We start from the raw sequence: 25,872 nt of genomic DNA on the forward strand, positions 1-25,872 counted from the left end.
GGGACAACAGTCTAAAGTGACAATTAAATGTCAGACAAAGGGAATGAAGGGAAATGTAGCAGATTAAGGGAAACAAAATCAAGAGAAGTTTTTTGTTCCAATCTCCTCGTTCCTACATTAAGAACCAACTATGGTTAAATAAAGAACAAAAAGAGGTAAGAGCTTTTTTTTTTAACCTTCTCTCATCTCCACTAAGTAGCAGCAAGCAAATAAGTCAACATGCCCCAAAGATGAGCTATCAAAGTGAAATGTGAGTTAAAGGAAATGGTGGGAGAGGGTGGTGAGACTTATCTTGGTCCCCCAGTGCTGCAGTCAGTCAGCAGGTGTGCACTCAGCCACTGACGGACTCCATACATCTTACTGAATCTCTATGCTAGACTGGGAGGCATACAATGAGAGACTTTTATCCCTAAGGAGCTTACAGTCAAGATGAAAGGTAAGCATATAAACAGGATTAATGAAGAACACCAGGACCAAATGAATGGTAAAGACATGGAAGTCCAGGATAATCACTGTGGATGGAGTGGTCAGGGGATGCTATGCAGAGGTGGTGGGAGTTGAGCGGGGTCTTCAAAAATAGGTTGAATGTGGGTAGTTGGAGTGCAATGGAGAGAGGCCTTTGGGAAAATGAAAGAGGAGAGAGTAGTGGCATGAAAAAGGGAGGATAGTGAGGAATTTGGGGCAGAATTTGAAGGCGAATGGATGATTTTGGCCCTGGATCACAGAATGAGTGCCTGAAGACATTACTGACCCAGGCTGTGGAAAGACAGACCAAGGAGGAGATTAGGTTTATCTTGTGGACCCTGGAGAGCTGAAAAGTTTTTGATAAAGAAAGCAATGTGATTAAACTATAACTCTAAAGAAATCCTGACCATTTCCTCCTTCTTTCCTTACCATACACCCCTTATAAGGCTGGATTCCCCCCTCATGCATGTGCTCCTGTCTTCAACCCTACCCTTTGTTTCTAGCGGGTTGAGCATGAGTATGCCCTGTGCATCAAGATGCCACTGAGTCTGTCGTGATGCTCTTTGGTACCAATTTCCTGGTCGGCCAGAACAGGGGCTGGGTTTCTTTCAAGGCTCAGGAGGCATGAGGAGGTATAAGTTTCTAACCCTGAGATTTGGCTTCCACCCCGCTATGAATGATGCCTATAAATTTCGTTGCACACGTTAGTATTTAATAACCTTTAAATAATTCACAGGGAATAATTCTGTCTCCACATTTAAACTGTAACACATGAAATATTTGGTATCCCCCAAATCTGTTTACTTTCCGACCAAAGAAAAGTTTTTAAGTGGCTTTGTTACTGATCCTCATTACCAACAGTTCTTCTAAAAATATTATTTCTAGTATATATGAAAAACTGATGATTACAATGGAAGAACTTAAATAGGATTAAATCCATAGGTTTTAAATACACAGTGGACTGTGAGTTCCATCATTTTTATTTCTCAGTGCCTAGTATAAATAGTATTAATTATTAACTAATGAATATGTGTTGACTGAATGAACAAGTGATAACCAAAGTCAACAGCCAAAATGCATTCTCGGAGATCAGCACGGGCAGGCTGACTCATTTTCATGTATATTTACTGAATTTCTAATATGTACCGGACACTGTGCTGAGGACTTACGCATCTACTCCTCACACAGCTCTGGTGTGTGGGTGTTAGGATATTGTTTTTGAGATATGCAACCTGAGACACAGAAAAAGTGAAGTAACTTACCCAAGAATCCAAAACCAAATGTTCTAATTCAAAGTCCAAGGTTCTTTCCTTGAGTTTTCCCCAAATTTATCTAATCATAGCAAATACCTGAGTGCTTATTACTGTAGCTTCCCAGACTCCTCCTCAGAAGATTCTGACTCAGCACTTGGTGGTGGTCCTGAATCTATACATCTAACGTACATCTCTGGTGATTCTGAGAAAATTTCCAGGGGTCTTCAGTCCTGTCTGCCCATTAGAATCACTTTGGAAATGTTTAAAAAACTGCAGATGCCATGGAGTTTTCAAACAAACCATGAGAGGTAAGAGAGAAATATTTTTAAATTCTCCAGATTATTCCAGTGCACATCCAAAGCTGAGAACCACCGGGCTCAGCTCTCCTAGGCTGACAATAATATTTAATGGGTTTACCCAGCCTCCTCTAACCACCTCTCCACCTCTTGCCTTTCTTCCCACCGAAAAGCAGTTCTACTACAATGTGGGCCAGGAAAAAGTGGAGATGTTGTAAGAGAAGAAAGAAACAGAAGGAAAGGAGATCAACAAATCATTTGTGACAAGTGATTAGTGAAAAGAAAATGAGAGCTATCGAAGGTGGTAGGGGGAGGTGAGGGGCAAAAACAAAGATGTGAGATTCATCACTGAAACTATTCAGTAACCCTGAGTGAAAGTTAAATAAAGCTGACACTCCTGTGAGCATTTTGCTCTCACATAAAAATCATGCTCTTTTCTATGGAAGTCAAAGCAATTTTTACATATTCATATATTTATCCTGCCTAATGACAAGGGTTGAGGATCAGAAATTTCTGTCTGTGTGTCTTCATCACTCTTATTTTACAAGTGGGAGCACTGAGGCATGCTGGGAGAATGAAGTCACTTTAGACATCAGGGTTGGGGCCGAGTGACCCACCTGGTATTGTCTCCAAACTGGTTCCCTGGCTTTGTTGCCACTGCTGCTGTAAATTATGCATATTTTCTTCAACTGCAAAATGTTTGTGTACATAGACCACTGTGATTCAATATTTGGGAGAGTAGGAACGTGGTAATACCTTTATATAATCCTTCATTCCTGGACCTCAACAGAGGGTCCAAAAGGATTGAAGCAAATTAATTCTGAAGGGAATTTGTTATACTTTTATAATCACAGAGATGACTGTAGTTACATGGCATATGCCTGTTGGATCTGCTTCCAACGGGATGAAAACAAAGGAGAACTGAAGTGCAGAAATTATATATGTCTATACAATTCTAGCGGGGGGAATGATGTTTTTAAACTGCTGATTGTGATTTAGCAAATGCTGCATTCTTCTGCGAATAAGTAGTATCAAAAAGAAAGCCCAACGTTCTCCCTCCTGCCTTCCTGGCCCGAGGAGCCCTTCACCCTCACTTAATGAAATGGAACGGTCGATGCCTTTAACTCCTCTCTCATTTAATCTCATTAATGCAGTCTCTTGGGATCCTAGTGGTGGGGTAACACAGGGCCAGTCGTCAGACCTCTAGTGAAAAGTGCAATATTTTTCAGTTAGATTTTTAATTGCTACGTCAAAATGTGTGAGAACGAGCTCAAAACTAAAGCTGATGCCACTGGTGAGTTTTGCATTTTCTTCTCTCTTCTGACGCTTAGCTGTATGAACTCTCCTCCAGGCAAGAAAGTAAGCATTTCTAAGCTCTCAGCGAAATAAATTGATGGCTACATGTGGGGACAATAAAATATTTTCTGAGTTGACAATGTATATAATAAATAAGTCACTCAGGCTTTATTTGACACAGGAAAATATATTTATATATAAATATTATCATATCCTAAAGTAAATTACCAAATGCATAAGTTTTGAGATTGAATTCAAGTAGTCATCTGCCACGTTACACTGACATGAGGTTAACAGTGTGAACATTCTTGTCACAGCTTGGTAGCTTTGATTTTAGTCATTGCGTTGCTATCATTATGATCACTTCACTTTTCTATCTTTTTTAAAAATTCAGTTTCTAAATATATTATACCAGACCCTTTTTCATATGTAAGAAATCTATTTTCACAAAAGTCTATTTGGTTGAATGACTATTATCAACGAGATGAATTATGTTTTTTTCTCCTAAATTCTTTACAAGTTAGTGTACAGTTCCCTAAACACACATTATCTCGTAACACAGGCAGGTTTGAGCATTTGTCTTAAAAATGTTTCAGGGCAAAATGACACATGATTTGTTGCCATTTTTTTGCCAGTATTAAATAGCAATGAACAACAGTTGGAAATATTAAAATCTAAATTGATATAATTGTTTCAAATAATATAAACCTTAATTGTTCAAAAAAAGTTACCAGTTTTCAAAAGAATTATTCAATTGTTCAAAAAAAGTTACTAATCAAAACTAAAACTCCTTCAAATATTATATGAACTCAGAATTACATCTTTCTACAATGCTTAGAGCTTCCTGGTGCTTGTATTTTTACAAAAGAATAGATATTGTTTTGATGCAATTATTTACCAGTTTCAAAATATATGTAAAGACTTCATTGGTGAAGTAAGCCATTACCAGCAGATTGCGGTTCTGACATCAGTGGAGTCTTTAAACAATCATTTATCCTTACTACTGACAGATTTGCTCAGGATATTGTTGCTATTGTTGTTTAGAAATTAATAACACTGGACGTATTAACGTCTATGTGCTTAATCCTCTTTGCGTCTGAATCACAATTAAGCAGAGGCTCACAGGTGAACAGAAGTGTTCCTTTCTCCTCTGACTTGGTGTAAAAAAAAGAAAAAAAAAATGACTTTTCCTTCTGTTGTAAAATGACATAAAACACAGTGTTTGATTTTAGCTTATATGTGTGTGTTCACACACACACAAAACACACCCCTCATTGTTTTTAATGAACTGTATGAACAAAAAGTCTCTTTACACTTTGCAAAGAGAACCAGATGTTTTTCTTTTTCCTCTTAAATTTTGGTGGAATTAAAAGGAATATCCTAAATTCAAGCTGCAGCTTTTTTTTAAAGTTACTATGGTAGAATATTAGATGCTGTGCTTAGCAATTTCTGGTTTGCACCAGTCTTTTTCTTCTGTTATTTTTCCCCAAAATAAACATCTCTGCTAGTTTAAAGTAATTCAAACCTCTGATGAAATAACCAAAAGAACGCACTTTTTCCTCCCAATTCAATCCACCTGGTAGCATCAAAACACCTTTGGCATAAATTAATGTATAAGAAACACGGCTTACAAATAGGACAACCATAAGTACGTCCATGCAAATGTTATTATAAACTGTCAGACAATGATGATGAGTTTTCTGCTTGTAGGAAAAAACAGTTCAAAAGAAACTTGTTAAAATGGAATTTGAAAATCACAGTATCTGTTCTTAGTACTTGGTCATCGTTGTTCATACAACTCCTCACCAGCTTACATAAACACTGAATAAAGCTGTTAGGGATTACGTGCAGCATGCTGGATCTGATGAGCTCAAAAATAAGATAGCTCGGGTCCTATAATATTTAGGATTATGCTGGTAATCTCTTTAGGGGAAGTGTGCAGTCTCAGCAGAACAGGCACTTCAGTCTTGGAGGGAGCTCTGCACTAGTAACTCTAGACCGGTTGCGTGGTTGAGCCTTTGCTTACATTGATATAGGGCCTTTGTGACGTTTAGCATAGGGTGAAATTATAAGGGAGAGCTTCTAGAGTGACATCCTAAATTACCATTTGAGCACTAAAATAATTTCTGGTGCTGTGTGCAGATAAGAGTGCCTTCCTTTAAATTCTACATCTTCTTTCTGAAAAATGCTATCTATAAAGATGAACTAAACCCAAACATGCCTTTCTCCAATATCTGAACTTGTTCTTGTCTCTAGAGATGAAGTAAAAATCAAGATTGTCTCTCCAATGCTAACAATTTCTTTTCATTTCAAGATTCGATGCTGAAGTAATGGGCACTGAATTGCAAGTTTGCTAGAACATAACAGTGTAGCTCTCACTGCAGAAACTTGCAATGTATTTTATTATTGTAGCATAATCTGTGTTAAAAACAAAATCAAAGCTCTTGCAGATAATCCAAAAAATGAGTTCCTAAAATCTAAGTTCTTCTAGAATGATCACTGGTGTCATTATTTGTCCAAGATGTTCTCACATAAGTGAAACCTCCCTAATGACGTTGGAATGCCTATTCATACAAATGTTTCCTTAAATCAACTCTCTGATGGCAAACAAAGTCCTTGGGGCTACTGGTAGTGATTCTTCTTTTTCCATTTCATTGTCTCTCTCTCTGACACACAAAACAGATGTAAATATCTCACCTATGTTCTAAAATTTGTTTATGTAATTATCTGATGCATCAATGGCTAAGGGTATATTAAAAAACAGAAGTGTTTGTAAATATGAAACAGTGACAAATAATGCTACTGTTTAGTTTTTGGCCATCCAAGTAAATTGTAGGGTATTATGAGCCAGTTAAATAAAGTTATTATTACATTAGGAAGAAAAAATGTTAACATGATACTATATGTTTATATGGTTAATATGGTACTATGTGGTTATATGGTTATATGGTACTCTCTTTTTAACACATTTCAAGAAATTTCATCTTCTTTGCCAACAAGCAGAAAGAGACTTTTTTTTTTTAATTTTCGAACTCTCTGAACAAGTGCTGAGAACTTCGGGAATGTTCTCTACTGCTTCTGTCAATGAAGGGAATGAGAGTATTGTGTGCTTTCCATCTCCAATTTTGTTACTTGGGGTTTTCTTGGTGTGTGTGTGTTTAATTAGTTTTCCTGTTCCAACCTTTGAATTGTCTATCTTCAGATACATAATTTAATGGCTTTATTTTTATGTTTACCAAGCATGTCCTTGTTAATTGGTCTTTTCAAATATTCTTGAAAAGAATGTAGTATAGGAACCACATCTTAGGGCACAGTGCACAGTAACACTAGGATGAACCATATGAAATCGCCGATGTTGACTATTTTCTTGCACAAAAAGGTGGCAATTTCCTATGATTCAACCTGACAAATGTGACTACAGTTAAAAGCATGGTTGGTTGATAATTTTAAAAGCATTCTGCTCCTATTTACTTTTCATTTAACCCCATTAACTAGGTCCCCAAAATAAATTTACCTAATCTGAAATTTTCACTCTCATAATAGGATTTTCCTCTTTCAATCTTTAGTTACCGATTTTAAGTTTGCCCTCTGCCTACATATTTACTGCTTGAAACCCTGCTCACTTTCTGAGACCCAGCTCAAAAGCCACCTCATCCACCAAAACTTCCCAGCTTCCCCCAGCTGAAATCAATGTTTTCCTCTTCCAGTTCATTTAGCACTCATCTCTGTCTGCCCTATATTTAGGTTATTTAGACCTGTGTGTGGTTGTACACTCACTGCATTCATTCTGAAAATAGAAACCTGGTTTTGCATATACCTGTAGCCTAAAATAAACAAATGTTTGCTGAGTTGATTATATTTAAAGTACTCCTTACTTGTCTTTGCTGGGCTGTCTCAGATGATCCTCACTACCTCCATCAAAAGAAGCACTTTTGTGTAATTCAATTATTTGTAATAATTAATAGAATTTTTAGAAGTACAGTTTTAGATTTACAAAATAGAGCAGAATTCCATATATCCACTCACCCCTACACATACAATTTTGTCTATTATTAATATCTTGCATTAGTGTGATATATTTGTTACAATTAATGAACCAATACTGATACGTTGTTAACTATAGTGCAGTTTACATTAATGTTCACGCTTTGTGTTGTACCATTTTATGGGTTTCGACAAATGCATAGACATATAGCCATCATTACAGTATCGTCCAGAACAGTTTCACTACCCTAACAATTCTCTGTTTCCCCTATTTATCCCCCCATCCTCCCCCGAATCTGTGGCAACCATTGATTTTTTTACTGTCTCTATAGTTTTGCCTTTTCCAAAATGTCTTATAGTTGGAATCATATTGTATGTAGCCTGTTCAGTCTGGCTTCTTTCATTTAGCAATACGCATATAAGATTCCTCCATGTCTTTTGATAGCTTAGCAGCTCATTTCCCCATATCACTGAATAATATTCCATTGTCTGGATGTACCATAGATGGTTTATCCCCTCACCTATTGAAGGATATCCTGTTTGTTTCCAAGCCTGGTCACCCTGAATCATCTGTGAGACCTGGTGTGTGGAGTGTCACCATGTCTGCCCTCCCTCAGTGAAGGGGGTGCTGTATAAACATGAGCTTCCTGTTGATGGCTTCAGCTAAATGGTGACTAGAGAAATGGGCTCAGAAACAAATTAAGGAACTAGGAGAGACAGGTTTTTTCACTGAAGCAAAATAATTGCTGTTTTCTTCTTTTTATAACTGGGAAAATTAGCTATCAAGTAGAGTACATGTCTTCTTTTCTACATAAAGTTCTCTTCACAGAGGGTTGGGGTTTGGGGGCAGATGCCCCAAGAGGTAAACTGTAGAATGTCTTCCCTTTCTTCCAGAACTTCTCAAACTTTACTGTGCATATGAATCGCAGATACTGTCACAATGCAGATTCTGATTATGTTGATCTAGAGTAGGACCTAAGTGCCTGTATTTCTATCAAACACCCAGGTGATGCTACCACTGCTAGGCAGGGACCACACTTTGAGGAGCGCATCTCAGGACAGCATTATGACAGACGAGAGGAATACGATGAGTATCCATCATGACTACTGAACTCGGTGTTAACTAATCTGCCTCCACTAGAAGCGGCAGCTTTCCAAATGTTTCATTCCCAGAATTATCATGGAGAGCTGAAATGAATTCATTTCTGTTTTAAACATTGTTGGACCTCCTTACTTCCACAAAAAGAGTAAACTTTGTACAATTCAACCTTCAAAATAGAAATTATTTTTTAATCTTCTGAAAAGAGGCTTTTTCGTTGCATCAGATATCGAGAGAGTTAGCTGGCAGCCACAACCCCAAGAGTGAGTCCACAGAAGAGGGAGGACACACCACCACACAGTGTTATAACGTGAAGATGTAGCACAGCTGACGATCATTAAATCTTCAAAGGAAACCCAGTACACTGGGTGTTAATTACAGCCATGCAAGATGTAGCTGGAAACACACTGGTTTCTTTTTCTTCTGCCTCGTCAATTAATGACCAGAGTTTTTGTAACTAACCCTTCAATTGTCCTACCGCCTTTTGAATAAAGGGGAAATGCCTAAAAGACAATAGCAGAAACAACATTTCCAGAATCCTGTAAAGTTTTTCATTTCCCTTAATGCCAGAGAAATTAAAAATTCCATCAGTTCTCAGAGTAGCTACAACTGTAATTACCTGGACATCATACAATAGTTCTTCTCAAACTTGAATGCTGTCCTGGAGAGCTTGATAAGAAGCAAATTCTGATTCATTTGGTCTTGAGTAAGTCTTTACGGTCTGCATCTCTAACATGCTCCCAGGTCACGCTAATGTCACTGGTCTACAGACCATACTGTGAGTGGTCATGGAAGACATGAACTGCTTTCAACCTAAATGATGCCAGGTCGCACACACACATTATCTCATAATTAAAACTTTGACACAACAGGATGTATTTAATGGGAATTAATTCATAAATTATAAGTTTAAAACCCCTACAGCTTATAAAAGTGATTTGCTTTGCTTCCAAGGGGTATGTTTAGCTTATTATCAGTAATTGCTATTAATGATAATAATAATTGCTGTCACTGTTCTTTGTGGGTCTCATTCTCTGTTGTTTCAGTCTTCTGAGGAGTTAGGGTAGGCAAGCAACTTGTTAAGGGTAAATGTTCCTATGTAAAAAATAAATCAACTCCTTTCATGATAATCCTACAAATCATGTCTTTGAAAAAACCCTTTTTTTTGCCATTATCATATGATAGTAAGTTTTTCCTATTCCAGCTTCCAATGATATATAGGGAATTTTAATAATATAAAAGTAAATGTTATACTTAGGTCATTTAGAAGTTATCTATCAATTAAACGGAATAGAAGGCTCACATAGACCACCACCCAGAATATTACAAGGAAGAGTTTGAAAAGAAAGGGAGACCCCAAATGCGGACATATGTGAGGGCATTCGGATAGGAATTAGAGTGCACTGAATTTCATGCACTACATTTGATATTTAAGCAAAAAGCTGGCATTAAGGTGCTGTGTGCCCTGATAAGATATACGTGAACACAAACCTGATCCGCTGTCAGGAATCTTTTAGAATCACCACATAGCATGATATAAGAGCAAAAACTCAAAGACTTTTACTTTTTTCCTGAGGGTCTCCTTTTTCCACACTTCCATCCCACCCTAATCTTGGGGGCCATTTTCTGATAAATCAAAGTTACCGTGGAACCAGATCTTAGGAGTACTTGCTTCATCCTTTGGGTTTGTTGTTATGTGACATTGAAGATTTTTATATCTAATAGAGGTAGATATTTATCAGTCTGCCAGCGAGAAAGGGAAAGAGTAAAAACAGGGATTTTAACTTGGATTTGCCACAAATGATAGCTGAGATACAATTTGGGTAGATAAGATACAACTTTGGCTCTTGAGACCATCTGCAAAAGGATTTTTAACCAAAATAGTCATCTTTATTGGAAGTTTTTATATGTGCAAATTGTGATTCACTCAGACATTAAAAGTTTTTCCTGTACCGCCTGCTTTTAGCAAAACTGTAAAATTCTGGAAAACAGAAACTGAGAGGCAAACCCAGTGTGCAGGAAAGGGGATTATCATCGACGGGGCAGATGCTTCTTATTTCTCTTCAGGAAAAAAAAAAAGGTAGAAAACAAAAGATGCTGCAAGTATAGCCTGAAACCGAAGGCCAGGAAACAGAGAGAGAATTACTGGTCATGCCCTAGTATTCCCAGATTCTAGCCTTGTCCTCAGGTTTTATTTCCTTTGCAAATGGTTTACATGCTCCAGAGAATTCCTAGTTAATAGCTTGATTCATGTATTCTTCAATGGGAGCCTTATCATATCATATGAGAAGCACCTGAGGGTCTATTCCAAAATATATATCCACCCAAATCTCAAGATTCTGATTTCTTCTCCCAGCCCCCAAATCTGGAAAATTAGTATTGCTTAAAGCCACTTTGATAAAAGGGAGGATGTCAAATCTCTTAATTGTACTGAAAGAAAAACAAATTAGGACCACTGCTTTAAGGAGTTATAAATATCCTCTTTTGAGCTCCATAGAAAATATAAAAAAGAAGTATGACCTGGACTCTGTCCTCAACGGGCTTAAAATGCCCAGAACATAAAAATGGCCAGGGTGAGTTGAAAGAGATGGAATGGTAGGAATTAAGAGCATAAGAGCACACAGTAAAAATGTTTCCTAAACAGTCCACTGTTACTCCCATTCCTGATGGATGCTTTTAAGAGTTAAGGTATTTTGATGGATCAAAGTGATACATTTTCCAGTTAGCTCAATAGCCTGGATTAGTTACTCTAACTTAACACCTACCTTCACCAGCAGGGGTTTCTGAGGGAGCAGAACAAAAGATATGTCCATTTTGATAAGGAAGAAGAATTGAACACGTGGTGGCTTTCTGAGATGTCGTGGGAGGGACTCCAAGCAAGGAAGGCCCTGCAGGAGATACTAGGAGGAGAGAACCACCATTTTCAAAGAACAAACAAATTTTGATGACTCTCTAATTGTTGAAGGGATCTCCCTTCTAAATCATGGGATATTCAATTAATTTTACTTCATAAATTGTTCTGAGATAAAACATCAAATTATTTTAAATATTTCATGAAATTCTTTGACATTGTAAGAATATTACTTCAAAAAAACCCCATGTATGATCGCTTTTATGAACACAAAAATTAATTGGTAAATAAAATTTTAACTATAGTCTCCACGAAGGATTACCAATAGAAAAATACAAGCAAGAGGAAGATATAAAAAATGGAAACACTGAGAAATGAGCATATCTCAAGGGCTTTTCAGCTCCTCTGTGTTTGTCTCTCAGACAATGCTTTTGTTGAGTTACTCAATGAATCAAGCAAAAGTATAAAAGTCGAACTCCCTCCTCAGCTTCCTTATAACACCCTTCATTGTCACAGCTGGTGAGGTCCAAGCCACCAAATCCTCCCCAGGTGTTCAGTCTGAAACCATGATAAGTAGCACGTCACCAGATCTGTATTCACCACAAGACAATTGCACAGGAGGCTATGGCTGGTGTTATGGCAAAACGTTCAGAAATAGCAAACACTGGAGCAATAATATGATCTGTTGTTCTCATCAGTGTCTGAAATACTCTGCCTCAAAGATGTGCTTTATAAAATACATAGAATGAACTATGAAGCAGTAGCTCAGAGGCAGTTTATTTTAAATGAGAGAAGAGGAAAAGGATCGGCACCTTAAATTATTTAAATTTATCTTTCCCTATTATAAACCTCAACAGATCTATTCTGCCATAAAAGGTAAAAATGGTCATACGTTTTCCAAACCGATAATCCCTTCCCACACACAGCACCACACAAATACCTTTTTAAGTGAATTCTTTCTCTTTAAAAATACTGTTAAAATGTTTATGGCTCTTCAGGATTACATGTGGAGCTGGGATTATAAATATGTATAAATATGCAGATGTTCTATCGAATCATTCTTTATCCCGTTTGTATTTCCGAAGTTGTGTAAGATAACCTTTGTGGCTTTCAAAAAGATCTTCTCACACCCCAGGGGGCAAATTACCTCTATTTTCATTTCCTTTAGAGTTAGATCATTTTATAATTAAGAACTTATTCAAGCAGATTCTCCCCACGTGTAAGTTACTCCCTGGGGAGTAATTTATGCAGAGTGCTCTGACTTAATATCATAGAAGCCTAACAACTGTACAATGGATACCTGGGATTTTAGTCAACTTTGCAAACATTGTAAAGAATCCACTGTTTGAAAGGCAATCACAAAAATTAAAAAAAAAAACCCATAGTACAAATAACTTATAGTGTCATTCATCTGTTTTTTTAATGATAAGATTTTTAATAAAGGAATAACAATATGGCTTGTCTATGTTTTTGTCCAAAATTGTTAGAGATATCAGTTAACAGTGGTGCTGTTGATGATGATGATGATGAAGAGTGACATTTTGTAGCTCTTTACTATTTACAAGCGCTTCTACATAAAATATCTCATTTAATCCTCACGAGTCTATGAAGTTTGTCAGCTAAGCTTTATAAACCAGAAAACAAGGTCAGAGATTTGATCTTAGCCATGGCCCCAATCACTAACAGATTATGGACTGGAACCCAGGCGAACAGAACAGAACAGAATGACATCAAATCTCGAGTTTTCCCCATATCACAAAATCTTGAAAGGCTGGTCCAGTGGCATATCAGTTAAGTTCACACACTCTGCTTTGGTGGCCCTGGGTTCACCAGTTCAAATCCCAGGCGCGGACCTATGCACCACTTATCAATCAATGCTGTGGTAGGCATCCCGCATATAAAATAGAGGAAGATGGGCACAGACGTTAGCTCAAGGCCTATCTTCCTCAGCAAAAAGAGGAAGATTGGTGGCAGATGTTAGCTCAGGGCTAATTTTCCTCAAAAAAAAAAAGATCTTGAAAACAAGTACTAGTTCATGTAATCTGAAAGCTAAGAGAAACAGGACAGTTCATGTAATCTGGAAGCCAAAAGAACAGAAGCAAATAGAAATAAATAGTTTAATAAGTATTTTCGTTGACTTTAGTTGTCTCTTCTCCCAATGTTTTTATCATTATCTCTTTAGCTGGTGCTATTGGAATAACATAGGAATTCAAAATTGTATTTGTATTTTATCTTTGCAGGAGGCAGAGAAAGGGTTACTGAATGAAATATCAGGAAATTGGCTAATTTCTGATTGTCATCTCCCAAGTCAACTCAAAGACATCATTAACCACCTTGATCCTCAGTTTTCTCATATGAAAAATAGGGACATAACGCTGCTTTTTTGCTCATAAAGGTCATTTGAAGTTCCTGTGAAATATTTAATTTCAAAAAATTTAATGGGCTACCCTAAAGCTGAGTATTATCTTTTTTAAAATGTAAAACAATAAGACAAAGAGGATTATATCTTGCACTTATTTGTTTTGTATATTCAAGGGTAAGAAACTGTAGAAAAACATCCAAGTAGCAGATTGATGTACAAAGCATTTTGGAGCATATTTTGCATAACTATTTTAAATTGGGAGTGGGAATAGTAGTTCTTCCTAGTGTGTATAATTTTAACAACTCTTAGAATACTATCAGAGACGTAGGAATTACTACATTCTAAATAAAGTTTATCCCATGGATTCACCCATAACCTCAATCCTGATAACTTAAAGTCATCTTTCCAAAAGGTTCTATATACAGGTGCCTACAAGACATCACACCAAATAGCACACATGCAAAATGGAAATCCCCTGCCCCACCGTATTGCACAAAATAGTTGCCTTACCAACGTCCCCCTTTTGTGAAACCTACTATTTAATCTCAGCCTGAAAGCTAGGAAGCTAGAAGCCTCTTTGTCATCAGTTTCCACCTCTGTATCCTTTCTGTCATTTATCTTCTCTCCTCTACCTTTGAACTGTCTGTCTATTTGCTTCTTCCTCTCCATTTATTCTGCCACCAATGTAATCCACGCTTTAATCTCCTAACACCCAAGTCAGGAAAAGCCTTTTAGTTAGTCTTCTCCTTGTTTCCAGTTAGCCTGGCAAACTCACCATTCTAAGGTACTCAAACCACCACTTTCATCATTTCTTTACCTGGTTCACTTCCTTGATTCCTACGGCCAGTGGAACCAGGTGAAAATTCCTCCACTTAATTCCCAGGAGCTCTATAATCCGATATCACCCCCTCTATGCAACCATATGACCCAAGTTTCAATATAGCCAAGTTGTTTGTTTCAGTGATCACAAGCCATAATCATTCTGGACCTCCCTCATTCCACTCTGCTTGCAGAAATGCCCTCTGCCTTTCACTCCAGCCTAACCAGATCCTACACAGTCTTCAAAATCAACCAAGCTGTCTTCATCTCCAACGAAACTATATCAGTTCCTAGTTAAGTCCCCACATACTTTATCATTTTTCTCTGATTTCTCCATGTTTTATTAATTAAGTTATTGGTATCATTAGCATATCTTATGTTGTGTCATCAAACTTTATTAATTTAGTGGACATACAGAGCACATTCAATAAATATTCGACTGATTCGTTATTGGCATTTTCACAAATAAACATCCAGCCACATAATGTATAAAGTCACCACCACCCCCTCCAGTTTTGCTTTATTTACTTATTTAAAATATTATTGAAATAAGGCAATGTGATAGCTCTCAGTAACTCAGTGTTTGAAGTGCAAAATAAGAAAACCAAAGCCAGGGGTTCAAGAGATTTTTGAGTCACGCTATTTCAAGGTCAGGTTTAAAAAGGAGAACACAGGGAAGGCAAGAGTTTAGCAAACTTCTGATCCTGGTTATACGTTTTAGTTTGAGAAAAACAAAGCAAACAATGGTAAATGGATACCCTTTCACACAGAAGTAGCTCAGGGAGGCCATTCAAATAGTAGCGGATGATCCCACCCATCCACCCCCACCCCGCCGTGTCCAAACACTAAGGTCAAGGCAGGGAGAGGTGGGGAGGGAGATAGGAGGGTAAAAGGAAGAAGGCAACTCTGTTAGCTCAAAATGTCTGTTTTCCCCCTACAGCACAAATTGAAGTGATACCATGCAAAATTTGTGGCGATAAATCCTCCGGGATCCACTACGGAGTCATCACGTGTGAAGGCTGCAAGGTACGGGCTCTAACACAGCGCTGCCACAGCACCCGCGGCCGCCTCAGGCATCCGCGTGCCTCGCGGGCGCTGGTGAGCACGCCTTTTTAAAGGTCTGCTAAAGGGTTCTGTGCCCGCTGCTGACACTCCGGGATCCTTGCTGAGTGGTGGGTGGGCTGATTTTCCGTTCTTTGACCTTTCACCCTTTTGTTTTTGTCTAACCGGTCAGCAGCTGCTTAAAAATGGATTCTTATTTAAAAGTTTGAACTACTCACATTTACAGAGATATAAATACTGATTCTTGAGGTTTTTAACAGTATTGTCTCCTGCAAGCTCCAGGGTGTTTATTACTATATTAAAGAACTAAAGGTTAAAATAAAGATTATAACTAACGAGCCTACATTTATTTATCTGCTTGAGAAAGAAGTCAAAGTAACAGTTGCAATAGGCATATGGCCATCCTTTATTCTCACATTCCAGAAAAATAAAACTGGAAGCATGGAATGTTAGAAGTAAGCCAGATAATCTCTAAATTAATTAAAAATCTTCCTCCCCAACCTCCTTATTTTTCAATGAAGTTCTGAGGTATAAACAAGATTTTGTCATTTGGCCAAGGTCACTGATGTAGTTAGTAAGAGAGCATGGCCAACAACACAGGATTTTTCATTCTCTGTCCAGAGTTCCTTTCCAGGACAGATTCGACCAATCCTTACAAAGGCAAACTAATTCCTACGGGCAGGCTGCTTTTAAAATACGAAGCTGGGGGAATGGCAGTCAACGTAGACCTAATGTGAAATAAGAGAAATTTGAAACTAACAGTAAGTTGTTAACATTCATCCTTAAAAAAAAAGAAAGAGTGGAGAGATTAAGTATCCAGGAGGAAATAAAAACAGTTCTACAACTAATTTTAAAGGGTAATATGTAACCAGAGCAAATAAAATGCAGCCACAGTCTGGGAGGAAAAAGTGATGTCCTGGCAAAGTTATTGGAGAAAGCAATTGTATTTTTGATCCAAGATGCAAGCAGTGTATCATTAATTAGATCAGTAAACTGAAGGAGATGTAGCCTAATCATGGATTCTAAGGACCAATCTTAATCTTAAGAGACTTTCAAATATAAATGAGGCAAAATGCTATAACTGTCAAATAGTGGTGCTATGCAAAAAACTGGCAATGTCTTTGTAATAGTCTCAGAAAGTATGATTCCTGGAATTGAAACTGGAGGAAAGAAAAGAAAGAGCAACAAATGAGAATAAAGCTGGCAAAGGATGTAGAGAGGGGAGAAAAACATTAATGTCCTAACCCATCAACATACTGACCTGCTTCGAGGTGATTAGTGATAATCCATGTTGGAACATCATAAGATGTGCTTTACGTTCTGTCCCTCTGCAGACTTACAATTAAGAATTGAATGTTATTTACATTAATGCAATTTTTTCAACTCTTCAAAAGAAACAATAAAGCAAAATTACAAATCAGCAATTTTTTACCCTCCTAGATTAAGTCATTACTTCCTCTGGGCAGGTAGATAAATAGTTTTATTTGTAAATACTAATAATTTTGGAATCGGAACCCTCTCCAGTGAAAGTATTTCCACCACTTTGTTGGTTTCTTATGCAGTTTTAAGAGCTCTGGTCTAGTTTACATAGTGTCCAGCAAAAATGTATTTTAGATCAATGTCAAAGTGGAGATGTTTTGTGTTTCGTTAGATAAGGTCTGTTTGGAAGATGTCTGATTTCAAAATACAAAGCCATGTTCATGTTAAGGAGCAAAACATTTTAAACAGTAATTTCCCAAAGATTTAACTACTGAACAAATATATTTCGGCAGATCAATAGCTAAGAACTAGTCCTATTCATGTCATCTTTTCTATTTAAAGAAGGCATCCACAATCAGAGAAATTATGCTGTTACTCTGAAGCATACTTTGACGTTTTAGTCAAAATGATATTGTACACCACACTATTTTTTTTATTTCATGGAAACACTCACGTTTGTAAATATGCTACATTTTTCTGCAGATAGAAAATTCAGGAAATTCTATTCAGAATAAGATGTCAATGTCAGCACATTCAGTATCAACCTCTGAATTTTCATAACACTGTTTTCTAGTCAACATAAACAACCCATTTTAAATAACATCAATGCAGCTTGTGCATTTATTCAAATTTCCTATTCATTCAATAAAATTTGAAAGAGAATCTCTTTTTTCATGCCAAAAACCTCATTTGCAATAATGAGCAACAGATAAGCAAAAAATGCCTCATAATTAATGTCAAATTGGCCTTAAATTAGGGCTGTAGCTGTGACTTCACTCATTTTTTCTGGCAACTCTTTTGCTAAGTGGCGCTAGAGTACCCAAAGATAAAAACCACAGGCTTCTTTCTTAAAATGTAAATTTCGAGTCATCTTTAATCAAGACCAATGGGCTGAAGTTATGCTTTCTGACAGCTTTCATGGTGTGTGAACTACATCATTTCAATCCCCGGGGGCTTGGATTCCATCTCTGTTTTCAGGGGCTCCATGAATTCATTCAAACTGGACAATCAGATATCTCTTTCTGCCTCCACTTGTCCGTTAAATAAATAATACACATGGATCTGTGAGGGCAAAATTAGTTCTTGTTGTTGAATGGCTTTGGGTTTACAACCACAAAGCCAATTGGTGCCCTTTCTTTCCAAGGAGATACTTAGCCACAACATCCTTTTCTGAGGTTCTTCACAAGGTTAGTCAAGCTCCCTTTACAGTGCCATGCTGAGCCATATTGGAGCCCAAGACCAAAGGAAAATCAATAATGTTGATCCTCTCTTTATTTAAACTTTCAGTATTTTTTTGCATTAATGTTGACTTTTAACATATTGTGTTGAAATATTTATCCTGATTACCCACTCTTTCAACGACCCTTAAATTTGTGGCCAAGTTGATTGCCTCACTCACCTCACCCTTGTCCCGGCCCTGCTCTATCCTCCTCTTGATAGTTGAGGAAACACAGAAACTGTTTGACAGAGGTCAGGTGACCTCCTCCAGGCCTCACAGCAAGATAGGCATTGGGCTGACCGTCCCAGCCCGTCTCAAGGCTGCCTTCTTCCAAAAGATGATACTGTGGGCTGTCTTTTCCTAAAATTTCTCTGGGTCAATCCGTTAGAGACCATGACTTTGCTCACGGCACTTTGCACTTTTGCTGTATTTCAATTCAAGAGGAAAGAGCAATTAAGGAAACTGATTAAATATGTGAAGGAATGGGTGACTGATACTTTCATTTCTCTAAAGAAAATGTTTATTTTTCCCCAATAGGGTTTTCTGTAAGATGATTAAACCGAGTGGTATCCAAAGAATTAAAAAAATAAACTCAACTGTGGATTTATTTAGAAAGGTAGCGTAGGGTCCATGGCAGTTCATTTTGTACCAGAAGGACCCAGACTGACTTGCATGAAGGTCTCCTACATCACTATAGCCTGAGGCTGAGCAGAGAGCATTAGTTCAGCTTTTAATTATTGCTTATTTTTTATTGAACAGTTTATATACCGTATTTCCTTTATTCAAAGATGTGGTTGATTTTAAGATACATCATTGGTTTAAAAACCAACCTTCCAGGGGCCAGCCCAGTGGCATATTGGTTAAGCTCCTGTGCTCCGCTTTGGCAGCCCAGGGTTTGCAGGTTCAGATTCCGGGTGCAGACCTATCCACCGCTCATCAAGCCATGCTGTGGAGGTATCCCACATACAAAATAGAGAAAGATTGGCACAGATCTTAGATCAGGGACAATCTTCCTCAGCAAAAAAACAAAAAACTTTCAAATGCAATCAGTCCAAATTCAAAACTTTTCAAATGGGGAAAAATACATCCTAGAAACTAGGAAGATAGTAGCACATACTGAGCCCACAGGCCTTAGTAGGTCTATTGTGACTCAAGTTTCTCACCCCACAGCGCCTGAAATAAGCCTGTAGTATTGTCCCCATCCAGCTTTGTCATATCTGGCTTAGCAGTGATCTTCTCTGCCACTCCTTCCCCACTGCTCTGTGAGGGCAGAAACTTCCTTCTGCTTTTCTTTGCATAGAACAGCACAGCTCACTAATGTCCTTAGTAAACATTGATTAAATGAGTGAGTGAATGAATGAATGAGTGATACCCTCATATCTCTGCACATAGTACATATTTCCTCCAGTAGAAACATCTATAAGCTATCCAAGGAGAAGGATCCAAAGAATTTTAAAAATTAAACTGTTATATTCACTGTAGAAAATGTAGCAAACCTATGTTAATAGTCTCTGTTTCCCTTCTTATAAATCTGTCTCCCTCATTCTCTTTTTCCCTCTAGGGATTCTTTAGGAGGAGCCAGCAGAACAATGCCTCTTACTCCTGCCCAAGGCAGAGAAACTGTTTAATTGACAGAACCAACAGGAACCGTTGCCAACACTGCCGACTGCAGAAGTGTCTTGCCCTAGGAATGTCGAGAGATGGTAAGGCATTGCCTTCCTATTTCTTACTGAAAGGCTTTCAAATGAATGCTTTGCGTGCGTCTGTTTAAGCTGCTGGAAGAATTCTAGACAAAGGGAATTGCAGATGAGAAGCAAAGAAAACCGTGTGCTGCTAGGCATAAGAGGAAAAGTAAGAACATATAAAAATTAGTATTGTCTATGAAATAAGAAGAAAAGAAAGGCTTTACTGTAGATCATGGAGCAAAACCCGTGCTAACTAGGTTAAGTGAAAGCCACATAGGCTTAGATTGAAAGTGACCACCTGTCCAGGTTTGCCTGAGAATGACAGGTTTCACAGGACATGAAATTTTCAGAGCTAAAACTGGAAAGTCTCAGTCAAACTGGGACCATTTGGTCACTGGGTTAAGTCTGGCTGGTGCACAAATTGGTTAGTATGTGGAGATGCGAAGGAAAAGAACATACTTCTATAGGAAACCCAGAAGCGCCACTGGCTGGTCACAGCTACCCAGACAAGGATTTGAACTATTCTGAGCCGTGATGAAGATTGTAAAGGCTATAGAAGAAGTCTAAATTTTAGAAGGGTTGCGTAGGTTGGTGTCCTCAGAATATGACACAAGTGTGCACTCCATCCTCATGCCCAACCCAATTGGGTGGCTTGGGTCCCAAGCTGAACTTCTTAGATTAATGAAAGGGAACAAATAAAGTGAAACAAAGAATTTCGTCTAGCTTTGCTTCCATTTTTAAGCATTTGTCTAAGATAATTCTTTCCCCACCAACATTGGGCACAGCACTCCTGTATTAAATTGTGAGCTGCCCTAAGCCAGGGGGCCATTTCCATCTTGTTCCCACTATATGCTTAAGGTCTGGTTAAAAGCAGGTGCCTAAATGTTTGTTGAATGAACCACAGAATTCTCTTCTTCCTAGAGCCTGAGACATAGACAATGATAATTATTTTCTGTATGTGAATCATGTGCCTTTGGTCACACTCCCTCCAGTGAAATTCAAGGTGATGTGGACTAAAAAAAAAGAAAGAAAGAAAAACTTCCAGATTTTAAAGAAATACAGATAATTGGCATATATTGTCTCTTGGCATCAGGAAGATATTGAGCCTCAAAGAGAAAACATGATACTCACCTTGTAATAATCAAATATGTCTCCTAAAATATACACCTATGAAAAAATGGAAGCTTCCCAACAAGGACAGATTTCACAATGTCTTCTTATCCGGAACTGCATTGCCCAGTATGGTATCCACGTGTCACCATTTAAATTGAATAAAATTAAATAAAATTTAAAATTCCATTCTTCAGTCCTCAGTCACACTAGCTGTATTTTAAGTGCTCAATAGCCACATGCGGCTTGTGGCTACCAAATTGGAAAGCATAGAGAACATTCCATCATCACAGGAAGTTCTGTTGGAGAAATAGTGAAAAGAGATGAGAGAGAATATTTTAAAATTAATGAACAAGTTTGGACAGAATTTTTCTACAAAGTTTAGAGCACTAAAAAAAAAAAAGGCATATCCTTGAAATTTAAGAGTTAAATTAAGACCAGCTTCCTTGGTAAGCAAGATATAAACGTAGAGAGCTTTACAACCAAAGATGGTAAGATGAAATAATTTCCAAAATAACTATGAAAAGTCAAAGATGATAGTTCTACAATTGGGTTCTCTTAAAACCAAAAACGTATGTCTAGTTGTCATGTAGTAGTAAGAAGAAATCCTTGAAAAAGCAATGAGTTTATTTTATAGTTGCTCCCAAAACTTCTGTTCCATTTAGAATCTCACAATCCAAATAAATATGGAAAGATTTCCAATACTTTTTGCATAAAATTGTTCTTTGCTAGTGTGGGATCAAAATGAGGGTGAAGAGCATATCATGAGAAAATACTTTAATCACTGAATATTTATAAAGCACTTGCAATGTATACAGAATTGTGCTGGTTTCTTTGAGAGCTAGCAGTTTAACAAGAGGCTGCCTCTATACTCAAGTGAATCTCATTAACAGAGTAATTCAAGTCTGAGAGGGGCAAACACTTAAAATATGTGCCATTCTGATTAATAGGTAGTGGTAAGAAGAATGCTAATACCTGAAAATATAATAATAATATAGCCTTTGTTAAAATAGGCCTATGAATACAACAAAGGTATTTACAAATAGTGACGAGGAATTATTTATATGTCGGGAAAGTTGAGTAGGTTTATTTTTGCCCTGTACTGTAATGTTTTCACAAATATGTCATCACTTTTATTACAGGAAGGGGCATAAAACAAACACTGGCTCATCTGTGTTTCTAAAATGAATGGAAAATTCATTCTAAAATAGTTTTATGGTAATTGTCAGCAAAGTCCTTGGTTTAGGATGAAATCTGATCCTTCTAAAATGTAGTGGAGCTTTAAGTTGTTTCTTTGAAAATACTTCAGTTGCTCAGTAATCTGCTAAGTTGATTTCCTGGAAAAGGCCTAACTATTCACTACTGAGTTTCAGATGTTTACCTAGGCAGAGGACTTGACAGCGTACTTATTTGACACTGTTAGCTTTGATTATGAGATCTATGGCTAACAGCAGAATTCTGAACCTAAAATTGTTAAATGTGGGGTCTTGACTGGGCTCATTCATGCATCTGCCACCAGCTACAGGTCCTTCTGTGGATCCGCTGATCATAGATGTTCTCATCTGGGATATCTGAGGTGGCTCTGGTCTGCTTCACATATTTTATCCTCCAGTAAGCTAGCTTAGTCATGTCCTTTTCATGGTGAGACACTCAATCACACAAGCACTTTTTAAGCCTCTGTTAGCATCACATATGTCAATATTACACTGGCCCAGAGCAGGTCACATGACCCTGAGTCAAGGGGTGAGACAGGATGCTTGCACAGAATGAAAAGGCATTGCAGATTTACACAGGGAAGGGCATGGAAATAGGTAAAAGAAATCAGGGTCATCAATGCATTCAGTACACCACAATGTATCTTTCGTCTCAATATAGAGTATATAGAAATCTAAAGCAAGGACTAAAAGGAAAGGAGTTTAAAAAGAGACACTGTGTTTCTGTCTCCATGTTGGAGAGTTTCTCATTCTCAGTTTTCTCCCTATAAAATTTAAACAAACAAATGGAAAACTATTCTACTAAAGTAAGTCAGAAAGTAGATCTCTTCTGGCCAAAACAAAAATCTTCATCTATAGCAATTGATACAAATTTTGTGTTCACCTCTATAGCTCTGTAACAGTGAGCTGTTTGGAACCTACATGAACCCAAAGAAAAAGGAGTCAGCAAATAAAGAAGCATGTCACATGATTTTCTTGGTTGGAGGGAGTTCTTTCTGAATCAAAATTTATTATGATTTACTTTTTCTTATACAAAAAGTTTTTTTTCCCTAGAGAATGATACATAGTAAATTTTTTAGAAAGATATAATATAAGGTGCAGAGAAAGTTTTCCCTAAAAATTGCTATAGAATTCTGTCCATGGACAAACTGGAAATACCACTGCAATTAGTAAGCAAAAAAATTGTCTCTGAGAAACAGATGCGAGGCTGGCCCCGTGGCCGAGTGATTAAGTTCGCGTGTTCCGCTGCAGGCGGCCCAGTGTTTCGTTGTGTGGACGTGGCACTGCTCATCAAACCACGCTGAGGCAGCGTCCCACATGCCACAACTAGAAGGACCCACAACGAAGAATATAACACAACTATGTACCGGGGGGGCTTTGGGGAGAAAAAGGAAAAAAATAAAATTAAAAAAAAAAAAAGGAAACAGATGCTAACAAAGATGGTGTCTTGACAAAGGTAAACACACTGATCTGGATAATTCAAGACCTTATAAAAACAACAGTTGAGGTGAAAAGGAGAGTTTGATCTGAGTTAACCAGATTAATTGTCTTCATTCAGAAAAATGACTGGATAATTACCACCTTGTTTTCCTACTTAGGCAGTATCAGAAAGCCAAAACATAGATTTTTAAGAGGGCTTAAGGACAAATTCAAAGAGTTTGGTCTGCTTTAAGTCCAGCCCTCACATCCACAATCCAGTAGGCAAGAAGGAGGAAAATATCATGCCCCAACACCTGGAAGTACATGTAGCACTTCCATTTACTTCCTGTTAGTCAGAACTTAATCACGTGGCCACAGCTGGCAGCGAGGGAGGCTGGGAAATGTGGTCCCCATTCTACACAGCCGATGCTCAGATAAAATTTGGTAGCTCTGTAACCCACGAAAGAAGAAAATGAATACTGGAAGAATATTGGAGGGTGAAATGGTAGCTCTTTCACAGCAAGAATTTCTTCTGTGGGCCCTTCGTGCTGGAGAGTTTTTAAGCACTTGGCCGTGTAGGTCTCCTCAGAAGTTATTCTCATCAACCCTAGTGACTGAATCCAAGAACTGAACCTGTTTATACCCTCTTCTTTCTTCTTTCTACATTCTCTGAGCTCCCAACACCAACAGGTGATGGGAACACTGTCACAAAAGAAAAAAAAAATAGAAACAGAGAGGAATCTCCAGGCTTGTCGTAGTCTCCACCATTAGCATGAGCTGAACAACACAGAGCTTGATAATTCAGACAAGGTGGCACCTTGACTCAGGATGTTCACAGCTTAAACTGGGAGTTGACAGCTTGTGAGGAAAAATGTCAATGTCCATAAGTTCAGGAGGTTAAGCTCTATAAGTTAAAAATCAACGCATTCAGATTGAAATGTAATGTCAATCAGTAAAGCATTTTCATATTACTCTGTGACCACTTACAACGCCTCTTTTTCTTTTTTCCTCAGAATAGCTGAGGATTTTATCAGAAGAGATGGGCAGCAAAACTTGGGGGTGGTAGAATGAGAAAGGAGGGCTTACTGCTGGCTCGCTTGCTGGGCCTTGGATGCACCAAATTGCTATTTTCCAGAGATCCTTTCCGTTTGATGTGAAAAGCCAACTGATGGCGAATGATGTGGTTTGCTTAAAATTGTGTTTATCACCCTGCCCCACATCCTTGATCATACCCAACATGCTATTTAGAAAATAGTGAAATAATAGGGTCCTATCCGACAATCTAGTAATCCTAATGCTTAGAGGGAAAAGCTAATAATGAGTATCGGTTGACATTTTAATATCAAGTACTATTTGGTAGTTTTTTGTTTTTGTGGGGTTTTTTTCCCTGTAAGTAAGAAAGAACAAGGAAATACGCTAAACTTCATGTCAATGAGAAATACATAAGTTTTTACACTTCTCCTCAATTAGATTTAGTTCTCACTGTGCACGTAAACCAGTACAGATACCCCTTAATATAACCTTTCACCAACTGTAGAGTGCAAATGAATGGACCCTGGGGCTATGGTGCTAGAAGCTTGTGCATTTGATGTTGATGGACCAGCAGTCATGGCCCCTTGGACTTAGGGTGGTTCCTGAGAATGATAACCACAAGTGCTACTTTCTGCTTTTCTCTCCAACCCAGCTGTGAAGTTCGGGAGGATGTCCAAGAAGCAAAGGGACAGCCTGTATGCCGAGGTGCAGAAGCACCAGCAGCGGCTGCAGGAGCAGCGGCAGCAGCAGGGTGGGGAGGCGGAAGCCCTTGCCAGGGTGTATAGCAGCAGCATCAGCAATGGCCTCAGCAACCTGAACAATGAAGCCAGCGGCACATATGCCAACGGACATGTCATTGACCTGCCCAAGTCCGAGGGTTATTACAACGTGGATTCCGGCCAGCCTTCCCCTGATCAGTCAGGACTTGACATGACTGGAATCAAACAGATAAAGCAAGAACCTATCTATGACCTCACATCCGTACCCAACTTGTTTACCTATAGCTCTTTCAACAACGGGCAGTTAGCACCAGGGATAACAATGACTGAAATCGGTAAGTGGACGTCTCTTTCCAGCTCATTTTTGGAAATTCTGCTTTGAAGTTGCCTTGGTCCTATTTAGTATGGTCATTTTCTTAGATCTAAGTTGAATTACTTGCATTCATAGCTTCTAGTGAGAAAACTAATTGATTTTAAAATATGTTCTAACGACAGTCATTGTTCCCCT

The 25,872-nt window shown here is 38.1% G+C and overlaps 1 protein-coding gene across 1 annotated transcript in view; it reads left to right on the forward strand.

The window, feature by feature from the left end:
• RORB (RAR related orphan receptor B) overlaps nucleotides 1–25,872 on the forward strand; it is a 184,171-nt gene that overhangs the window by 114,030 nt on the left and 44,269 nt on the right. Inside the window, exons 2-4 of the mRNA XM_008531416.2 lie at nucleotides 15,366–15,451; nucleotides 19,747–19,888; nucleotides 25,298–25,699. Of these exons, the coding sequence (XP_008529638.1) occupies nucleotides 15,366–15,451; nucleotides 19,747–19,888; nucleotides 25,298–25,699 (630 nt within the window). The remainder of the gene's footprint in view (nucleotides 1–15,365; nucleotides 15,452–19,746; nucleotides 19,889–25,297; nucleotides 25,700–25,872) is intronic.

Source organism: Equus przewalskii, chromosome 22, assembly GCF_037783145.1.
Source record: "Equus przewalskii isolate Varuska chromosome 22, EquPr2, whole genome shotgun sequence".
NCBI classification, from domain to species: domain Eukaryota; kingdom Metazoa; phylum Chordata; class Mammalia; order Perissodactyla; family Equidae; genus Equus; species Equus przewalskii.